The sequence below is a fragment of the Apium graveolens genome, chromosome 2 (assembly GCF_009905375.1).
Source record: "Apium graveolens cultivar Ventura chromosome 2, ASM990537v1, whole genome shotgun sequence".
Lineage (NCBI taxonomy): Eukaryota > Viridiplantae > Streptophyta > Magnoliopsida > Apiales > Apiaceae > Apium > Apium graveolens.
Window position 1 is genome coordinate 230493478 of NC_133648.1, and position 14766 is coordinate 230508243.

The following is a 14766-nucleotide window of genomic DNA, read 5'->3' on the forward strand; positions in this document are numbered from 1 at the left end:
AGATTGATATTGCCATATCCCAATGTTTTTCCAATGTTGCCATCTCCATAAGAAACACTTGGGCCAGCTTTCTCCACAAAGTCTGATAGCAGGGCCTTATTTCCAGTCATATGACCTGAACATCCACTGTCCAGAACTAGAATATTTTTCCTGTTGCCCTGCAATCATAAAGACCACTAATTATTAGTTTTAAGGACCCAGACTTTCTTGGATCCTTTGGCCTTATTAAGTTTGTTAACATTTGCAGCGGATTTAGCATCAGAGTTTTTGTTAACATTTTTCTTATCAGAATTTACATGATCAGACTTTGAATCAGAATTTATACTAGAAGGAACAATGGAAACTTTCTTCAAAGAAGGTTTTATTTGATAATAATCATAGTACAAACTATGATATTCCTTACAAGTATAAATGGAATGCCATAAACTACCACAATGAAAACAAGGATTTTGTGGTTTGTATCTAACTGACTGACTCTTAACTCCTGATTTCGAAGGTAAGGAGTTAATATTCTTATTTTTCCTGCAAAAAGAAGCCAGATGGTTAGAACTTCCACAGTTATGACATGTTTTCCTAGGAGCATCAGGAACAGGTTTATAATCATTGCTTTTATTCACACCTTCATTTCCATTCCTATTTTTCCTAGGTGATTTTACCTTGTTTGCATTCTTGACATCTTTCAGCTTATGCTTAAGCTGCTTCTCTGTCATTAAGCCTATGTTTACTTCAGCTGTCTTTTCCTGTTTTAGTTTGTCAGAAGTTAATTCCTCTTTAACTTCTGATTTCTCATTATCAGACTTTACAGTTACAAACTTAACAGGTTTTAACTTTGGCTTTTGCTTAACAACAGGCTTAATTTCTTCAGTTCCTTTATCATTCTTATTTTCTCCATAACCTAAGCCCTCTTTCCAATTTTCACTACTTAGCAAATTTTGAGTTGTTCTGCCAGAGTTAGTCCAAGTCCTGATTATCTCTCTTTCTTTTTCTAACTCAGTTTTTAGAGATTCATTCATTTTTAGCACTTCATCCCTAACATAAAAAGCATCATCTCTATCCTTCTGAGTTTGATGGAATATAACTAACTCTTTTTCTAAGAAATCATTTCTTTTCTTAAAAACAAGATTTTCAGAAGTTAATCTTTCACATGTTAAGGTTTGATCTCTATAACTAACAAACATGGTTTTAAGATATCTTCTCAACTCATTAATATCATCGATATGAAAAGCATAAGTAGTCTGAGGTACCTTTGTTTCAGCAACTTCAGAACTGCTCTCAGCACTTTCTTTATCAGCATTTGCCATCAATGCATAGTTCTCCTCACTTTCAGAGTCTGAAGTGTCTGTCCAGCTTTTCTGCTTTGTGACAAGAGCCTGCCTCTGTCACCCTTTACCTTCTTGCAGTCAGGAGATATGTGGCCTTTCTCACCACAGTTATAGCATTTAACATTGGTGTAATCTCCTCTGTCAGACTTTCCTCCTCTGCCTTCAGATCTTCTGAAATTCTTCTTATCAGAACTTATGCTTTTTCTGGAAAACTTCTTTCCCTTCCTGAACTTCCTGTATGCAATCTTGGTGATTCCTTTCACCATAAGAGCACACAGCTTCATCATCTCCTCATCAACATCGATCTCAGGCAAGCTTTCAGAATCTGAGTCATCATCACTCTCAGAACTTGATGACTCAGTATCAGACTTTATGAAAAGAGCTTTACCCTTGTCTTTCTTTGAGGAAGCTGTCTTGGTGAATTCTTCTTCAGCCTTAAGAGCGACTGTCCTTGACTTTCCTCCTTTCCTCTTGCTTCTTTGTTCCATCTCCAGCTCGTGAGTCTTGAGCATTCCATAGATTTCGTCAAGAGTTGTTTCATCAAGATTGTAGTTGTCTCTTATTGTCGTTGCCTTCAAATCCCAGCATTCAGGAAGAGCTAACAGGAACTTTAGGTTTGAATCTTCAAGATCATACTCTTTATCAACCAATGACAAATCATTCAAAAGTTTGACAAATCTATCATATAAATCATTCAATGACTCATTAGTCTTTGAGTCAAAGTGTTCATACTCTTGAGTGAGTATTGTCTTCCTGTTCTTCTTAATTGTGTCAGTTCCCTGACACCTTGTTTCCAGAGCATCCCATATCTCCTTAGCAGTCTTGCAGTTGATTACCCTGTTTGACATTACATTATCAATGGCACTATGCAGTAAGTGTCGTACCTTAGCATCCTTAGCAATTGATGCTATGTCTTCAGCAGTATAATCACTCTTCTCCTTTGGTACGGTCATTGCTGCTTCACCTGCAACTGCAACAACGAGTTTGGTTGGTTTGTGAGGACCTTCCTTGATTCTATCCAGGTATTCTGGATCTGGTGCTTCCAGGAACATGGTCATCCTTACCTTCCATATGGGATATTCAGATGGTCTCAGTATGGGGACTCTGATGGTCTCATACCGACTCTGAATTAGTGTCTTTGGTGGTTCCTCAGTTGTGGTAGGCTTAGTTGGAGTTTCTGTGTCCGACATGATTGTGTTTGGATCTTTAACTGTATGTAAGTTAACAGATAGGCTCTGATACCAATTGTTAGGCCACACACACTGTAGAGGGGGTGAATACAGTGTATAGTACACTCAAATCGAACTTTAAGAACTTAAGTAACAGAAAACAAACTTTATTGAAACAATAAACTCTGTTACAGTACGGAACTGTTACCTCTCAGTGATGAACAAATATCACGAGAGCTGCTAGGGTTACAAAGAATAATAACTTCGATAATGATAACACTTATAGTGTAAACCCTATGCCTGTGTTTATATACTACACAGTTACAAGATAATCGCTAATTGATATGAAATATAATTCTGCTTCCTAAAATATATCAATCAGATATCTTTTCTTCCAAGTATTCCATTCTTCACGGAATTTCTTCTTCATGCATATCTCTTCTTATGTTTATCTCGATCTTCTTTCCTTTAATCAGCTACTGTCCTTATCTGATTGTCCTTCAGCACTTAAGTTCTGATATCTATCTTCTGATGATTATCTCCTGATAATACAAGTACTGATATCCTTAAGTCCTGACTTCCAGTATAATTACTGATCAACAGTTAAGTACTGATCTATCCTGTTCACACAAGATCTGAAAGCTAAACATAAAACATATTAGTCATGACATTATCAAATATATCTAACATAAATGATTGCAGAAGTAGTCTACATAGTAGGCCTCATGTTTCAATTGTGTTTGTTAGACGCTCTTTTAATAGCGTTGCTCACTACTTAGGTAGGACATTCTATTATATTGCAAATCGTATTATCAGGAGAGATGATGTATCTCCTGAATTGTTTGATGTAATTATGCAAGATTATTATTACAAATTTGCATTTTAAAAAAAAGTCTTACCCCTTTCTTATTTTCTTATTTCAAATTTTTGTTTACCACATTTCTCATTCTAATATTATTACCCCCAATGAATTCTTTAATAGCATGTAATTAGTTCAGAAATTATAACCCTTGCATACCAACACTCAAATTGAATTTTTATCTCAATAGCTTTAAAAAAATTATCTCCTTCAAAATTTACATTAGATTTACATTAGAGACCCTGATTATGACACTGATCACTGATCATATTTAATAAAAGTTTTAGCTGATTAAAAAACAATCAAATTTGAATTTAAAATTCATATTACTCTATGTTAAAAATAGGTCAAATTTACACAAATTTAGAACTACAACCGATTGATTATATTATTGGATAGTTTAGGAATAATTTATTTGTATTATATCTAAGGATCTTAACAAGTGCCAACCCAATGACTTAGGAGTTAGGGGCGTTTGGTTTGGTTTATTTTTGTGTTTTACTTCACACCCGTACTTCGTGTTTGGTTGACTATTTTTAAAATTTGATATCCATTTTTTATATTAATCTGAAATCAAATTTGATATTTTAGGAGGAGCTAGGTTTGAGAGAGGGGCTTGAAGTATCAAATTATATTTTATAATTATATTTTTATTTATAAAGTTAAATACAATCTGAAAACATATATCTTAAATATCATGTTGTTTAATCTTAAATAAGGTAAGCTTATTTTTATTTAATACAAATTAGTACTCCCTCCGTCCCCCTCAATTCATTTATATTGGGGGACGGGGGCTCGACACGTACTTTAATACTCTTATTAAATGTAGTTACATAAATATTTTTTAATTTTTATTCTTCAAAATAAAAATATAATGTTCAAACTTTTATAAAAAAAAATTAAAATTAAATTACTGAAATATACTTTATAGTTGCCTTAAATGCGTGTCAAGCATGTGAAAAAACTATAAAGAAATCAGGGGGACGGATGTAGTAATATATTATTTTATTTGTTTTAAAAATTATAAATTAACATTGAAATTCTAAAATTTCAATTTTTTAATCACTTATATTTAATGTTTTTGTTTGTAAGTTGTATAACAACTTAAATTCGACATATTCAATATATAAAAATTTGATTCAATTAATGAATCAAAAATATTTAAATCAAACATATTTCATTCCAGAACCGAACCAAATACATGATATCATGAATGATTCCTCAAACTCAGATTAGTCTAATCCGATTCCTTATTTCAAACCTATACCGTCCTCTGAACCAAATGACCTCTAAATTAGTTATATTGTATTTAATCCGTCCCAATTTATCCGTTCTGTTTAATTTTTCGCGGTAAAACTAATACAACTTTGATGAAAATTTCACATGGCATGTAATTAAAAATATTTGTAAAAATTATATCATTTAAAAGTATATTTATTCTATTTTAATATGTATTTTTCAATTTTTTAAAATAATAAATGAATAAATTTTTATTTTATATCAAAATTGAATCAATTTAACAATAAAACTCAAATAATAATACAGATAAATTGTGACAGATAAAATATTACGTAACCTCAAAACAACTTTATTTGGAGTATTAATTTAGAAAACATGCTAAAGATAAAACCCCCGTTATTACCGCTAATCATCATTAAAATCCCGTATACACACAGTAAGATACACTTCGAATAAAAAATAGTAAGATACGCTAAAATATATATCGGTCTTTCTAATGGGTGCCCAAGAGCATACAATAAGCACTAAATTTTATGAGTTTGGTGCATTTTGATTGATGAAGTTGTTGTAAATACGAGGTCCATCAATATTTATAATTAAAACACCAATCAAAATGCACCAGACTTAGTGCTTATTGTATGCTTTTTGGACACATCCAATGTATATTACACCCTTAAAATAAACAACACAACTCACAAGTATAAAACGTGGCGCTTTTTATAATGTGTCAAGTGTCTACCACTTTCCTAGAAAACTGTGATCATCAAACTAAAACACTTCACACTTCAAACACTCCTCTCTCTGTCCCCACTATTTTTCCGGCAACAACTCGCCGGAACTTCCTAAAAATACACTCTAATGCTTCCCATATCCGATCACTCCTCCCCGGAAAAACCCAAAACCCCAACAAAATCATTAGATCGAAAAAACTCAAACTCCTTCTCATTCTCTTACATTCAAACCCTAATATACCACCCTCGATCATGTCTCATTCTCTTGATCCTCATCCTCCAGATCCTCATTATTTACGCTTCTCTCTCTCTACCCATTTCCTCTTTCTCTCTCCACCGTTCTCTCCCTGCTGAGATCACCACCGTGAGCTTAAATTCCACGGAGCTTTGCCCCAATGGTAAGGTTTACATTTACGATATCCCCGAAAGCTTTAATAAAGAGTTTTTGTACAAATGTAAAGAGTTGAGCCCTTGGGGCTCGAGGTGCGGCACGTTTTCGAATAATGGTTTGGGAAAGAAATTTACAGCGGTTGCAAATGTTGTACCGAAAAGTGTTGTGAATGCATGGTACAGAACTGATCAATTTGCGTTAGAGATTATTTTTCATGATAGGATGGTGAATTATAAGTGTAGGACTAATGAGCCTGGATTGGCTACAGCGTTTTATATTCCGTTTTATGCTGGACTTGCTGTGGGGAAGTATTTGTGGTCTAGTAATTATACTGCGAAAGATCGAGATTATCATTGTGAAATGATTTTGAAGTGGGTACAAGAACAGCCTTATTGGAATAGGTCGAATGGCTGGGATCATTTTATTAGTATGGGGAGAATTACGTGGGATTTTCGGAGAACTAAGGATGGTGATTGGGGCTCGAAATGTATTTATTTACCGGGGATGAGGAACATTACTAGGCTTTTAATTGAACGGAATTCGTGGGATTATTTTGATGTTGGTGTGCCTTATCCTACTGGATTTCATCCTAGTTCAGCTAATGAGGTGAAAATTTGGCAGGATTTTGTTAATGGAAGACGTCGTAGAACACTTTATTGTTTTGCAGGCGCGACGAGGGGGTTTATTAAGAATGATTTTCGGGGGTTGTTGTTGAGACAATGTTATGCTGATTCGGAGAAATGTAGTGTTGTTAATTGTGGTGGTTCAAAATGTAGTAATGATACAGCTGCGATCCTTGAAACCTTTCTTAATTCAGATTTTTGTTTGCAACCTAGAGGGGATAGTTTTACTCGACGGTCTATATTTGATTGCATGATTGCTGGTTCGATTCCGGTTTTCTTCTGGAAGAGAACTGCTTATTATCAGTATGAGTGGTTTTTGCCTGATGAACCGATGAGTTATTCGGTTTTTATAGACCGGAATGAGGTGGAGAATGGGACTTCTATAAGAAGTGTGCTTGAGAAATTTAGTGAAGAAGAAGTGAAGAAAATGAGGGCAAAAGTGGTAGAATATATTCCAAAACTTGTATATGCTAAGCCTAATAAAGGTCTTAATGATGGTATGAAAGATGCATTTGATATTGCTGTTGAAGGTGTTTTAAAGAGAGTGAAAGAACAGGAAGGAGGGTATAAGTGGTAATAAACAGAGTATATGGAGGGATAGCTTGGGCATTGTATGTAATGATGCTCTATTGTTATGTTGTATAGAGGTGCAGCAGAGGTAATGTAAAAGAGTACTAATTTTGTTAGTTGGTTATTGCCATATTGTAATAGTACTAGGATACATTATACTTGTATTTTGTTGCTGTTTTTATCTGTAATTAGTATGTTTTCTTATACCATTAATCTATTTCGATTCTTTAGTTTGATGAACTTAATCTGCCTATTTGAGTGGCGGTATATGTTACCAAAATGTTATGAATTTGAAAGTGATAACTACAAGTCCGGCTGAATATGTCGAGAAGAATAAGTTTTGCAAGACAACTATGCAATAATTTTACCCTGTTAGAAATGAAATTGAGATTGTCATTTCATTTGATCCTACATGACTTCATTTTGCACAATAGTTTTATAATGTACTGCCTAATAGTTCTAGATATCCCCTTGTGTAGTAAAAAATCTCTAAGGGGTCGTTTGGTTCAGAAGACGGTATAGGTTTGGAATAAGGAATCGGTTTAGGCTATGAGGTTGAGGAATCCTGATATCATGTGTTTGGTTCAGTGCTGGAATGAAATTTGTTTAAGTGCTGGAATGAAATTTGTTTAATTTAAAAACTTTTGATTCATTGATTGAATCAAACTTTTATATATTATATATGTCAAATTTAAGTTGTTATACAACTTACAAACAAAAAACAATTAAATATAAGTGATTAAAAAATTAAAATTTTTAATGTTAATATAAATTTATAATTTTTAAAAATAAATAAAATAAAATATTACTATTATGTATTAATTAAAAATAAGCACAACTTACCTAAAATTAAATATGATAATTAAGATATATCTTTTTAAGATTGTATTTAACTTTATAAGTAATGAAATAATGAAATTTATTTTGATATCTCATACCCCTCTCTCAAACCCACATCCCTCTAAGGTATCAAATTTGATTCCAGATGGGTACCAGGAATGGGATACCCAGATTTTAAAAACACCATGTATATGTTTGGAATGAACGAAACCCATAGCTGATACCAGAATTAGCCGAACCAAACGACCCCTAATTAGTTGTTACATATAATGAAACTATGATTAAATGTGACTGAGCTTGTTATTTTTTTTGTGTTTTTCCTAATATTATATAATTTACTACACACGGAAGTAATTAAGATATGCTATTTAAGCAATCAGGGATTGTAATGTATGCTATCTGAGGAATATATTCAACATCTTTTTTCTTCACTTGATCTGATCATATGAATTTGTGTGATTATGCTATCAAAATGATGCAGCTATCAGTGTGAGTGTGACAGAGCCTCACCAGTTGCAGTAATGAAATTGAAACCTTATCAAAAGATCAAATAGTGAACTACAGTTTCATCTTCTAAAAATCAATTCACCACTATTATTTTATATTAATCTGTTTCTTAATTAGTTTTAAAATTTTATCTGCTGCAAATAGTCCACAAATATGATTATCTTAGCCCTTTTTATCATAGTTCAGCTTCATCATATTTCATTTTAACCCTCTATAATTTCATCTAAAACTAAAATGGCAACTGGTTGAATTACCTTAGAATGCATGCTAAACCCTCTTTTTTTTTCATCCCCTTCTGATGGATTACCTATGTACAAGTGGATTAACTGCAAGGTTCATCGGACCACAGGCCCCGGAGAAGATCATTGGGGGTAAATCTAGCTTGGAAGGATGCAGTTTGTCACAGATGCAATGGCGGAGCGGTGAGCCAACAGAAGATAATTTTCACTCTAGCTGTGGGGAGAGTTGCAGCGATGGTCATTGCTTGGATCACTTGCAATGTTTATGCTACTATTAAAAGGTCAGTATGTTCATGAATACAGAAGGACATCTAGTCTATTTTGAAAAATTGTTTCTCTTGCTAATGAATCTAGAAAGTACATGTTATATGAATAATTGTATGAAGTGAAACAGATTAGCATATCTGTTTAAGGACTGCAATACTATCATGAAACTATATGGGAAGTTTTGTATGCCATGAACTTGTTACCTCTTAGTGTAACACCTACTGAGGAATTTCAAAAGCTTCCTGTTTCCATAAATCTTCAACTAGACAAAAAATAAAATAAAAGTACTCATTCTGTAGATGGTCTGGATGATTTATACAATGCAGAGGAGTCAGGTGGTGTTATTTCCGTTTCCATGCTATGGTGTGGATCAAAAGAGTTACTCATGATCATTTTCAAGTAGAAAACAAACTCGGAGCTGGAATTAATAGAACTTGGGGAAAAGAGCAGGAAAATATAAAATATAATTAAAGCAATTGGGAATTTCAAGTTCCAGTTAATAACTTTTTTTGCAAGAAAATCCTGGTAGAGTTTGTTAGAAAATCTCATCTATTAATTTGATGTAACAAGCTATAATTTGCTGAAACTTGTAATACATAGCTTTTATTTCTGATTGGGGTTATGATAAATCACAAGTTCAATTTTAGCTCCCATCCACTTCTTGGACAATCAACTCTTACCTTTTTAAAAGCTTTTAATCTGACTTCATGTTGAATTGAGGTAGCAAGATAGACTAATATTAGGGAGATTGATCCTTGCTTTTTTCATGCTACTATCAGTTAAAACTGTTTTTGCAGCTCTTTAACAGTAAGAAGCGGCCGGAAGAAGCTAAGAGGGAGTTGGTTAATCTATGTAAAGTTGATTCCTCAGCATTGTATGGTAGATTTCAATCTGATAGAACACGGGTGAGCTCACTGCTCAGCTTGTGGTGGAAAGCAGGTACGGATAGTTTTAGGTTATCTCAGGTCACACTCAAATCATACTTATCGCACAGCTCCATAGTTAAACCTAAACCTGTAAACCAAATGAATGATTATAGATGAACACCATGGTCTCGGAATGTATATGCTAGAATAACAGTTTGGAGAAGGAACATGTGTAATGTCATGTATTATGTAGACTGTAGAGCAGGAGTGAGCAAATAAAACCGAAAAACCGAAACCGGACAGAAAAACTGAAAAACCAAACCGAAACCGACAAAAACCGAAAAAAATCGTAACCGAACCGAACCAATGAAACGGTTACAGTTTTACCCCTATAACCGAACCGAAAAACCGAACCGTTTATATTACTTTTCAAATATTTAATATATATTTATATTTGCATTTTATAAATATCCCTATAACCGAACCGCTTATATTACTTATATTACTTTTTAAATATTTAATATATATTTATATTTGCATTTTCTAAATAAAAGAGTAACCACACTTATACCATGTTATATCAGAAATTGATAAAAGTTCTGTACATGGTACTATGGTAGTCCCTAGTGTACAGACCATCTTTGATTTAAAATGCTACTTCTGTAGAGGTACTTGCAGAGCTGTAGACAGTAGTACTAAAATATCACAAACATCACGTACGTGGTTTATTAATTGAAAATTTTATTTTAGTTACTTAAAATTTGTAAAATCATCGCATTGAAGCAGATGAGCCTATCAATATGAATCCCTGAGACGAACAATGCTAATTGTTTATATAATAATAATACTGTAGCACTTATATACCTGCATGGTTAACTATTTATACAATAATTAATAGTATTTATTTTAGTTTTGCAACTGCAAAGATAAAATGACACCTATAAAATTTTCTTAGCATTACATTACATAATTAATTTAAAAAAGTTAAAAATCGAAACCGATAAACGGTTAACCGAATCGAAAATATCCGTACCAAGCGGTTCGGTTATAGTTAATAGTTAGAAATCAAACCGAATCGACATACACGGTTTGGTAACGGCTTTCGATAAAAATCAAGCCAAACTGAACCGTGCAAACCCCGTAGTAGAGCGCCACCACAGTACATTAAGGATCTCTGGCCAGAACTGTGCATTATCTGTTGTTAACAATTTGATCTTTTCCGAGCTGAAGCCTGCTTGCCCTTGATCCCCGTTTCCGTTGAGAAACATACGTCCAAGTAAAATCTTAAGGGGGTGTATTAAAGTAAGATTTTAAACATTATATATAATTAATGGATTTGAATGAATTATATCTTGTTTTGATTTTAGGCAGTTTCTGGATAAAATATCTTAGAGTTGATGAAAAGTTTTTAGAATTTAAGCATAATCCTTGAAAATCTAATGAATTATAGTGGGATTTCAAAAACCATAAAATAAATTGAACAATCCCACAAAATTCATTATTTTATGAAGTCCAAAAAAATCCGTTAGCACGTGAATACCATCACATTTTAATGAATATTATTAATCTCAGTTGAATACCATCAGATTTTTAGGTATAATTTAAAATTCTGATTGAATATCACAGAATTTGTAGCATAATTTAAAATTCTAGTTGAATATCATAAAATTCTGATACATTTTTTAAAATTTCATTTGAATACATCTATATTTCATGAATGAAAAACAATCCTTTATACAATCCCAATATTGAAGGAAATATTTGGTAAAAAGTAAGATTTTTTTTTTGACGAAAAGCTGAGAAAATTTATTAAATCGAAGCATCCAACTCAATACAATCCTTAATACTAGTAGGAATAGTCCTACTATCAAAACTACGACCTGAGTATAAATATGATTCTGTAGCAATTTGATGGGCAACCACATTGTATAACAAATTACAACTTAACATTGTTTATCCGAATCAAATCCCGACACTCTTTTATAATTCCACCAAAACGAGCACGCATTGAAGTCTTACTTCTGATCGCCTGTATCACAGCAAGGCAGTCAGACTCGAGGGTCACACTATGCCATCTCATCTTGTCAATCTAGTTAAGCGCCTCCTTTATTGCCATTGCCTCCGCTAGCACCGGAGAGATGAGTTTATGATGAATTAAAGCTTTGGCCTCAATGAGACCCCTCTGAATCACGCGCAACTAACCCAAAACCAACACTCTCTTGATCTGCAAAGATTGTTGCATCAGCTGAAACCTTAACTGAATTTGTTTGAGGCCTAACACAGCTCGAAGCTCCGTCTCCCTCGGCTTGAGGCTGAATAAGAGGAACAAACGATCTATTCTAGGATATTTCTATTATATAAGGAATTACTTTGCTGCTGCAACTACTTTGTTTGGTGTCGAGAATTTTTGGTTCCATATGAGATCATTACGAGCCCTCCAGATGGCCCAACACATCACGACAACTTCCGCTCTTTGCTTATTATCACTTGACACCAGCTTACTCGAAAACCAGAACATGAAGTCAGTGTGATGACCCACAGTATCACAATGATTTAAAATTAACCAACACTGTTGAGCAAAAGGGCACATAACCACCAGTGCTCAACTGGAACATGTTTGCTCTGTAATTGTGACATAGTAGGTAGACAACCTGAAAGTGCTCTCCAAACCACATTGAGAGACTTTGGAGGAGCTTTAATACGCCATAACAACTTCCAAATGCTTGAGTTATCTACTATATTCCATACTCCAGCCTGCAATTGCAAGAGATTATATGCACTTTTGATAGAGTAGACCCCCGTATTTTTCAGGTGCCAAAATAATTCATCCTCATCAGTTGAAACATCTAGCTGAACTTCAAAATTCGCTGCTGATCTCTACTGTCAAATACATCTTGAATAACTTCCACGTCCCATTCTTTTCTATCCGCGCACAATAGAGAAGCAACATTAATATCATTAACAACTGGAGATGTAGTGGTGATAAAAAGATTAACTCCTTTAGATATCCAAGGTTGGCCCAGAACTTTTATTTTTTCGCCATTCCCTACTCTCCACCGTACCCCATCCCGAAGCAGCTGTTTCTCTTCAAAAACACTCCTCCAAATAAAGCTGGGATTGTGTCCCAAACTAGCATTCAAATAATCCCCGTCTGCAAAGTATTTTGCCTTGAATAGTCTAGAAACCAAACTATCTGGGTTGGTGATGAAACGCCAACCTTGTTTCCCTAGCATGGCAATGTTAAAATTGCGAAAATTTCGAAAACCCAATCCGCCTGAGTTCTTGTGCTTTGCCAAACGGTCCTAAGACATCCACCCTATATATGAACTCTTTTGTTGTGAAGAACTCCACCAATATTATGACAGACTCTTTTCAATGTCCCTAGCAATTTCAAGAGGGAGCAAAAATAGGAGGGGAGCGTTTGAGCTACTGATTTAACAAGAATTTCCTTGTCAGGCCTTGAAACACATTTGCCATCCCAATTTTTAATCCGATTCTTTACTCTCTCCTTCAAGAAGCCCAACATTGATGTTTTGTTTCTATCAATAATATTCGGCAAACCCAGATAGGTACATCTATCATCAGCTTCAACCATTTGTAAAAGATTACAAATATTATCACAGTTGTATTGAATAACGTTCAAGCTAAAGAAAATTAAGGATTTTTCTTTGTTTATCTTTTGTCCATATGTTTCTTCATACATATGCAAAATCTCCAAAATCCTTTATGCTTCAGAATGACCAGATTTGCAGTACAGATAGCTATCATCAGCAAATAGCATGTGTGTGATTGTAGGAGCTTTCCGACAAATTCTGATCCCATGCAGCCTCTGATTTTGCTCAAACCTACGAATCAGCGCTGAGAAGCCTTCAACACAAATGATAAATAAATACGGGGATAAAGGATCCCCTGGCGAATACCTCGAGTGGGAAGAATTGGACCCATATCCTGAGTGCCATGCACTATAGTATATTGAACCGTAGAAACACATTGAAGGACCAGTTTTACCCACCATTCTGAGAATTCCATCCTTCTAAGAATTACTTTTAAAAAATTCCACTCAATTCGATCATACGCCTTACTCATATCCAATTTCAAAGCCATATATCCATCCTTGCCTACTCTTTTGCACTTGAGATAATGCATAACTTCGTAGGAAACCATGATATTATCTGAAATTAAACGGCCATGGATGAATACACTTTGCGTGTCTGAGATCACACTATCCAACACCAACTTCAATCTATTAGCCATAACCTTGGTAATAACCTTCATAATGATATTACACAATGCAATGAGTCGAAGTTCACCCACTAAAGTCATTAAGGCCCTGTACAATCTCCCCTGTTCTGAAAAACTGCCTTGTCAAATTAATTACATATTTGCCCACAATGCGCCAATGTTTCTGAAAGAAACCCGGGGTCATGCCATCATGCCCCGGGGCTTTATCCAGATTCATTTGGAAAAGCGCATCTCTGACCTCCTCATCAGTTACATCCTTCACTAGATCCGAGTTTTGAGCTTGATTAATAGTTTGAGGGACACACTCCATAACTCTGACTGCATCAGTATTTTCAGTCGTAAATAATTTCTGATAATGAGTTGAAATAAATTGTTGCAGGCCCGATTGTCAATCTAGCCAAACTCCATTATCATCTTTTAATTTTTGAATATGGTTGGATCGTCTTCTAGAGTTACAAGATGCATGGAAATACCTTGTGTTTTTATCCCCTAACTGAAGCCACAATTGTTTTGAACGCTGTCACCAAAAAATATGTCGTTGATCCAAGATTAAAAACAATTGCTGCTTTGTTTCCTTGTACTGCTCCATCGAAAGATCATCAGTAGCTCGACGCAACTGTTTGAGCCTCAACTTGCAATCTTTTATTCGTCTATTGAAACATCCAGTAATCTCCCTACCCCATGTTTGTAAACTCTCCCCACACTGGCGAACTTTAGAGACAATATCCTTCCCTGTAGCATCTTCCCAGCTATCGTGAACAATTTGAGCACACAAGGGCTCCAGCAACTAAGCGTTCTCAAATCGAAACCTTTTCTTAGTAGTTATCTCCTTGGTGTTGTTAAGGTCAAGAAAAATTGGGCTATGATATGATGGGGACCCTTCTAAGTTATAAAGCTTTGC

At 34.5% G+C, this 14766-nt stretch overlaps 2 protein-coding genes across 4 annotated transcripts; one reads left to right on the forward strand and one right to left on the reverse strand.

The window, feature by feature from the left end:
• The first annotated feature begins 5305 nt into the window (after positions 1-5305).
• LOC141708155 (xyloglucan galactosyltransferase XLT2) lies at positions 5306-9871 on the forward strand. Of its 3 annotated transcripts, none has more exons than XM_074511634.1 (3): positions 5306-6992; positions 8601-8771; positions 9555-9871. In XM_074511634.1, exon 1 carries the CDS (start codon positions 5448-5450, stop codon positions 6909-6911), a length of 1464 nt encoding a protein of 487 aa, XP_074367735.1. In that variant the 5' UTR covers positions 5306-5447; the 3' UTR covers positions 6912-6992; positions 8601-8771; positions 9555-9871. The 3 variants fall into 3 exon arrangements, 2 of the variants coding, with proteins under 2 accessions (XP_074367735.1, XP_074367736.1); XM_074511635.1 differs by lacking the exon at positions 9555-9871 and adding an exon at positions 9057-9439; XR_012569415.1 differs by lacking the exon at positions 5306-6992 and adding an exon at positions 7724-8233.
• A 1920-nt stretch (positions 9872-11791) lies between these two features.
• Positions 11792-14175, reverse strand: LOC141697454 (uncharacterized). The gene is made up of 5 exons (XM_074501843.1): positions 14002-14175; positions 13544-13892; positions 12515-12849; positions 12192-12377; positions 11792-11935 (listed from the first exon to the last, which is right to left on the reverse strand). Exons 1-5 carry the CDS (start codon positions 14173-14175, stop codon positions 11792-11794), a joined length of 1188 nt encoding a protein of 395 aa, XP_074357944.1.
• Between the last annotated feature and the right edge of the window lie 591 nt (positions 14176-14766).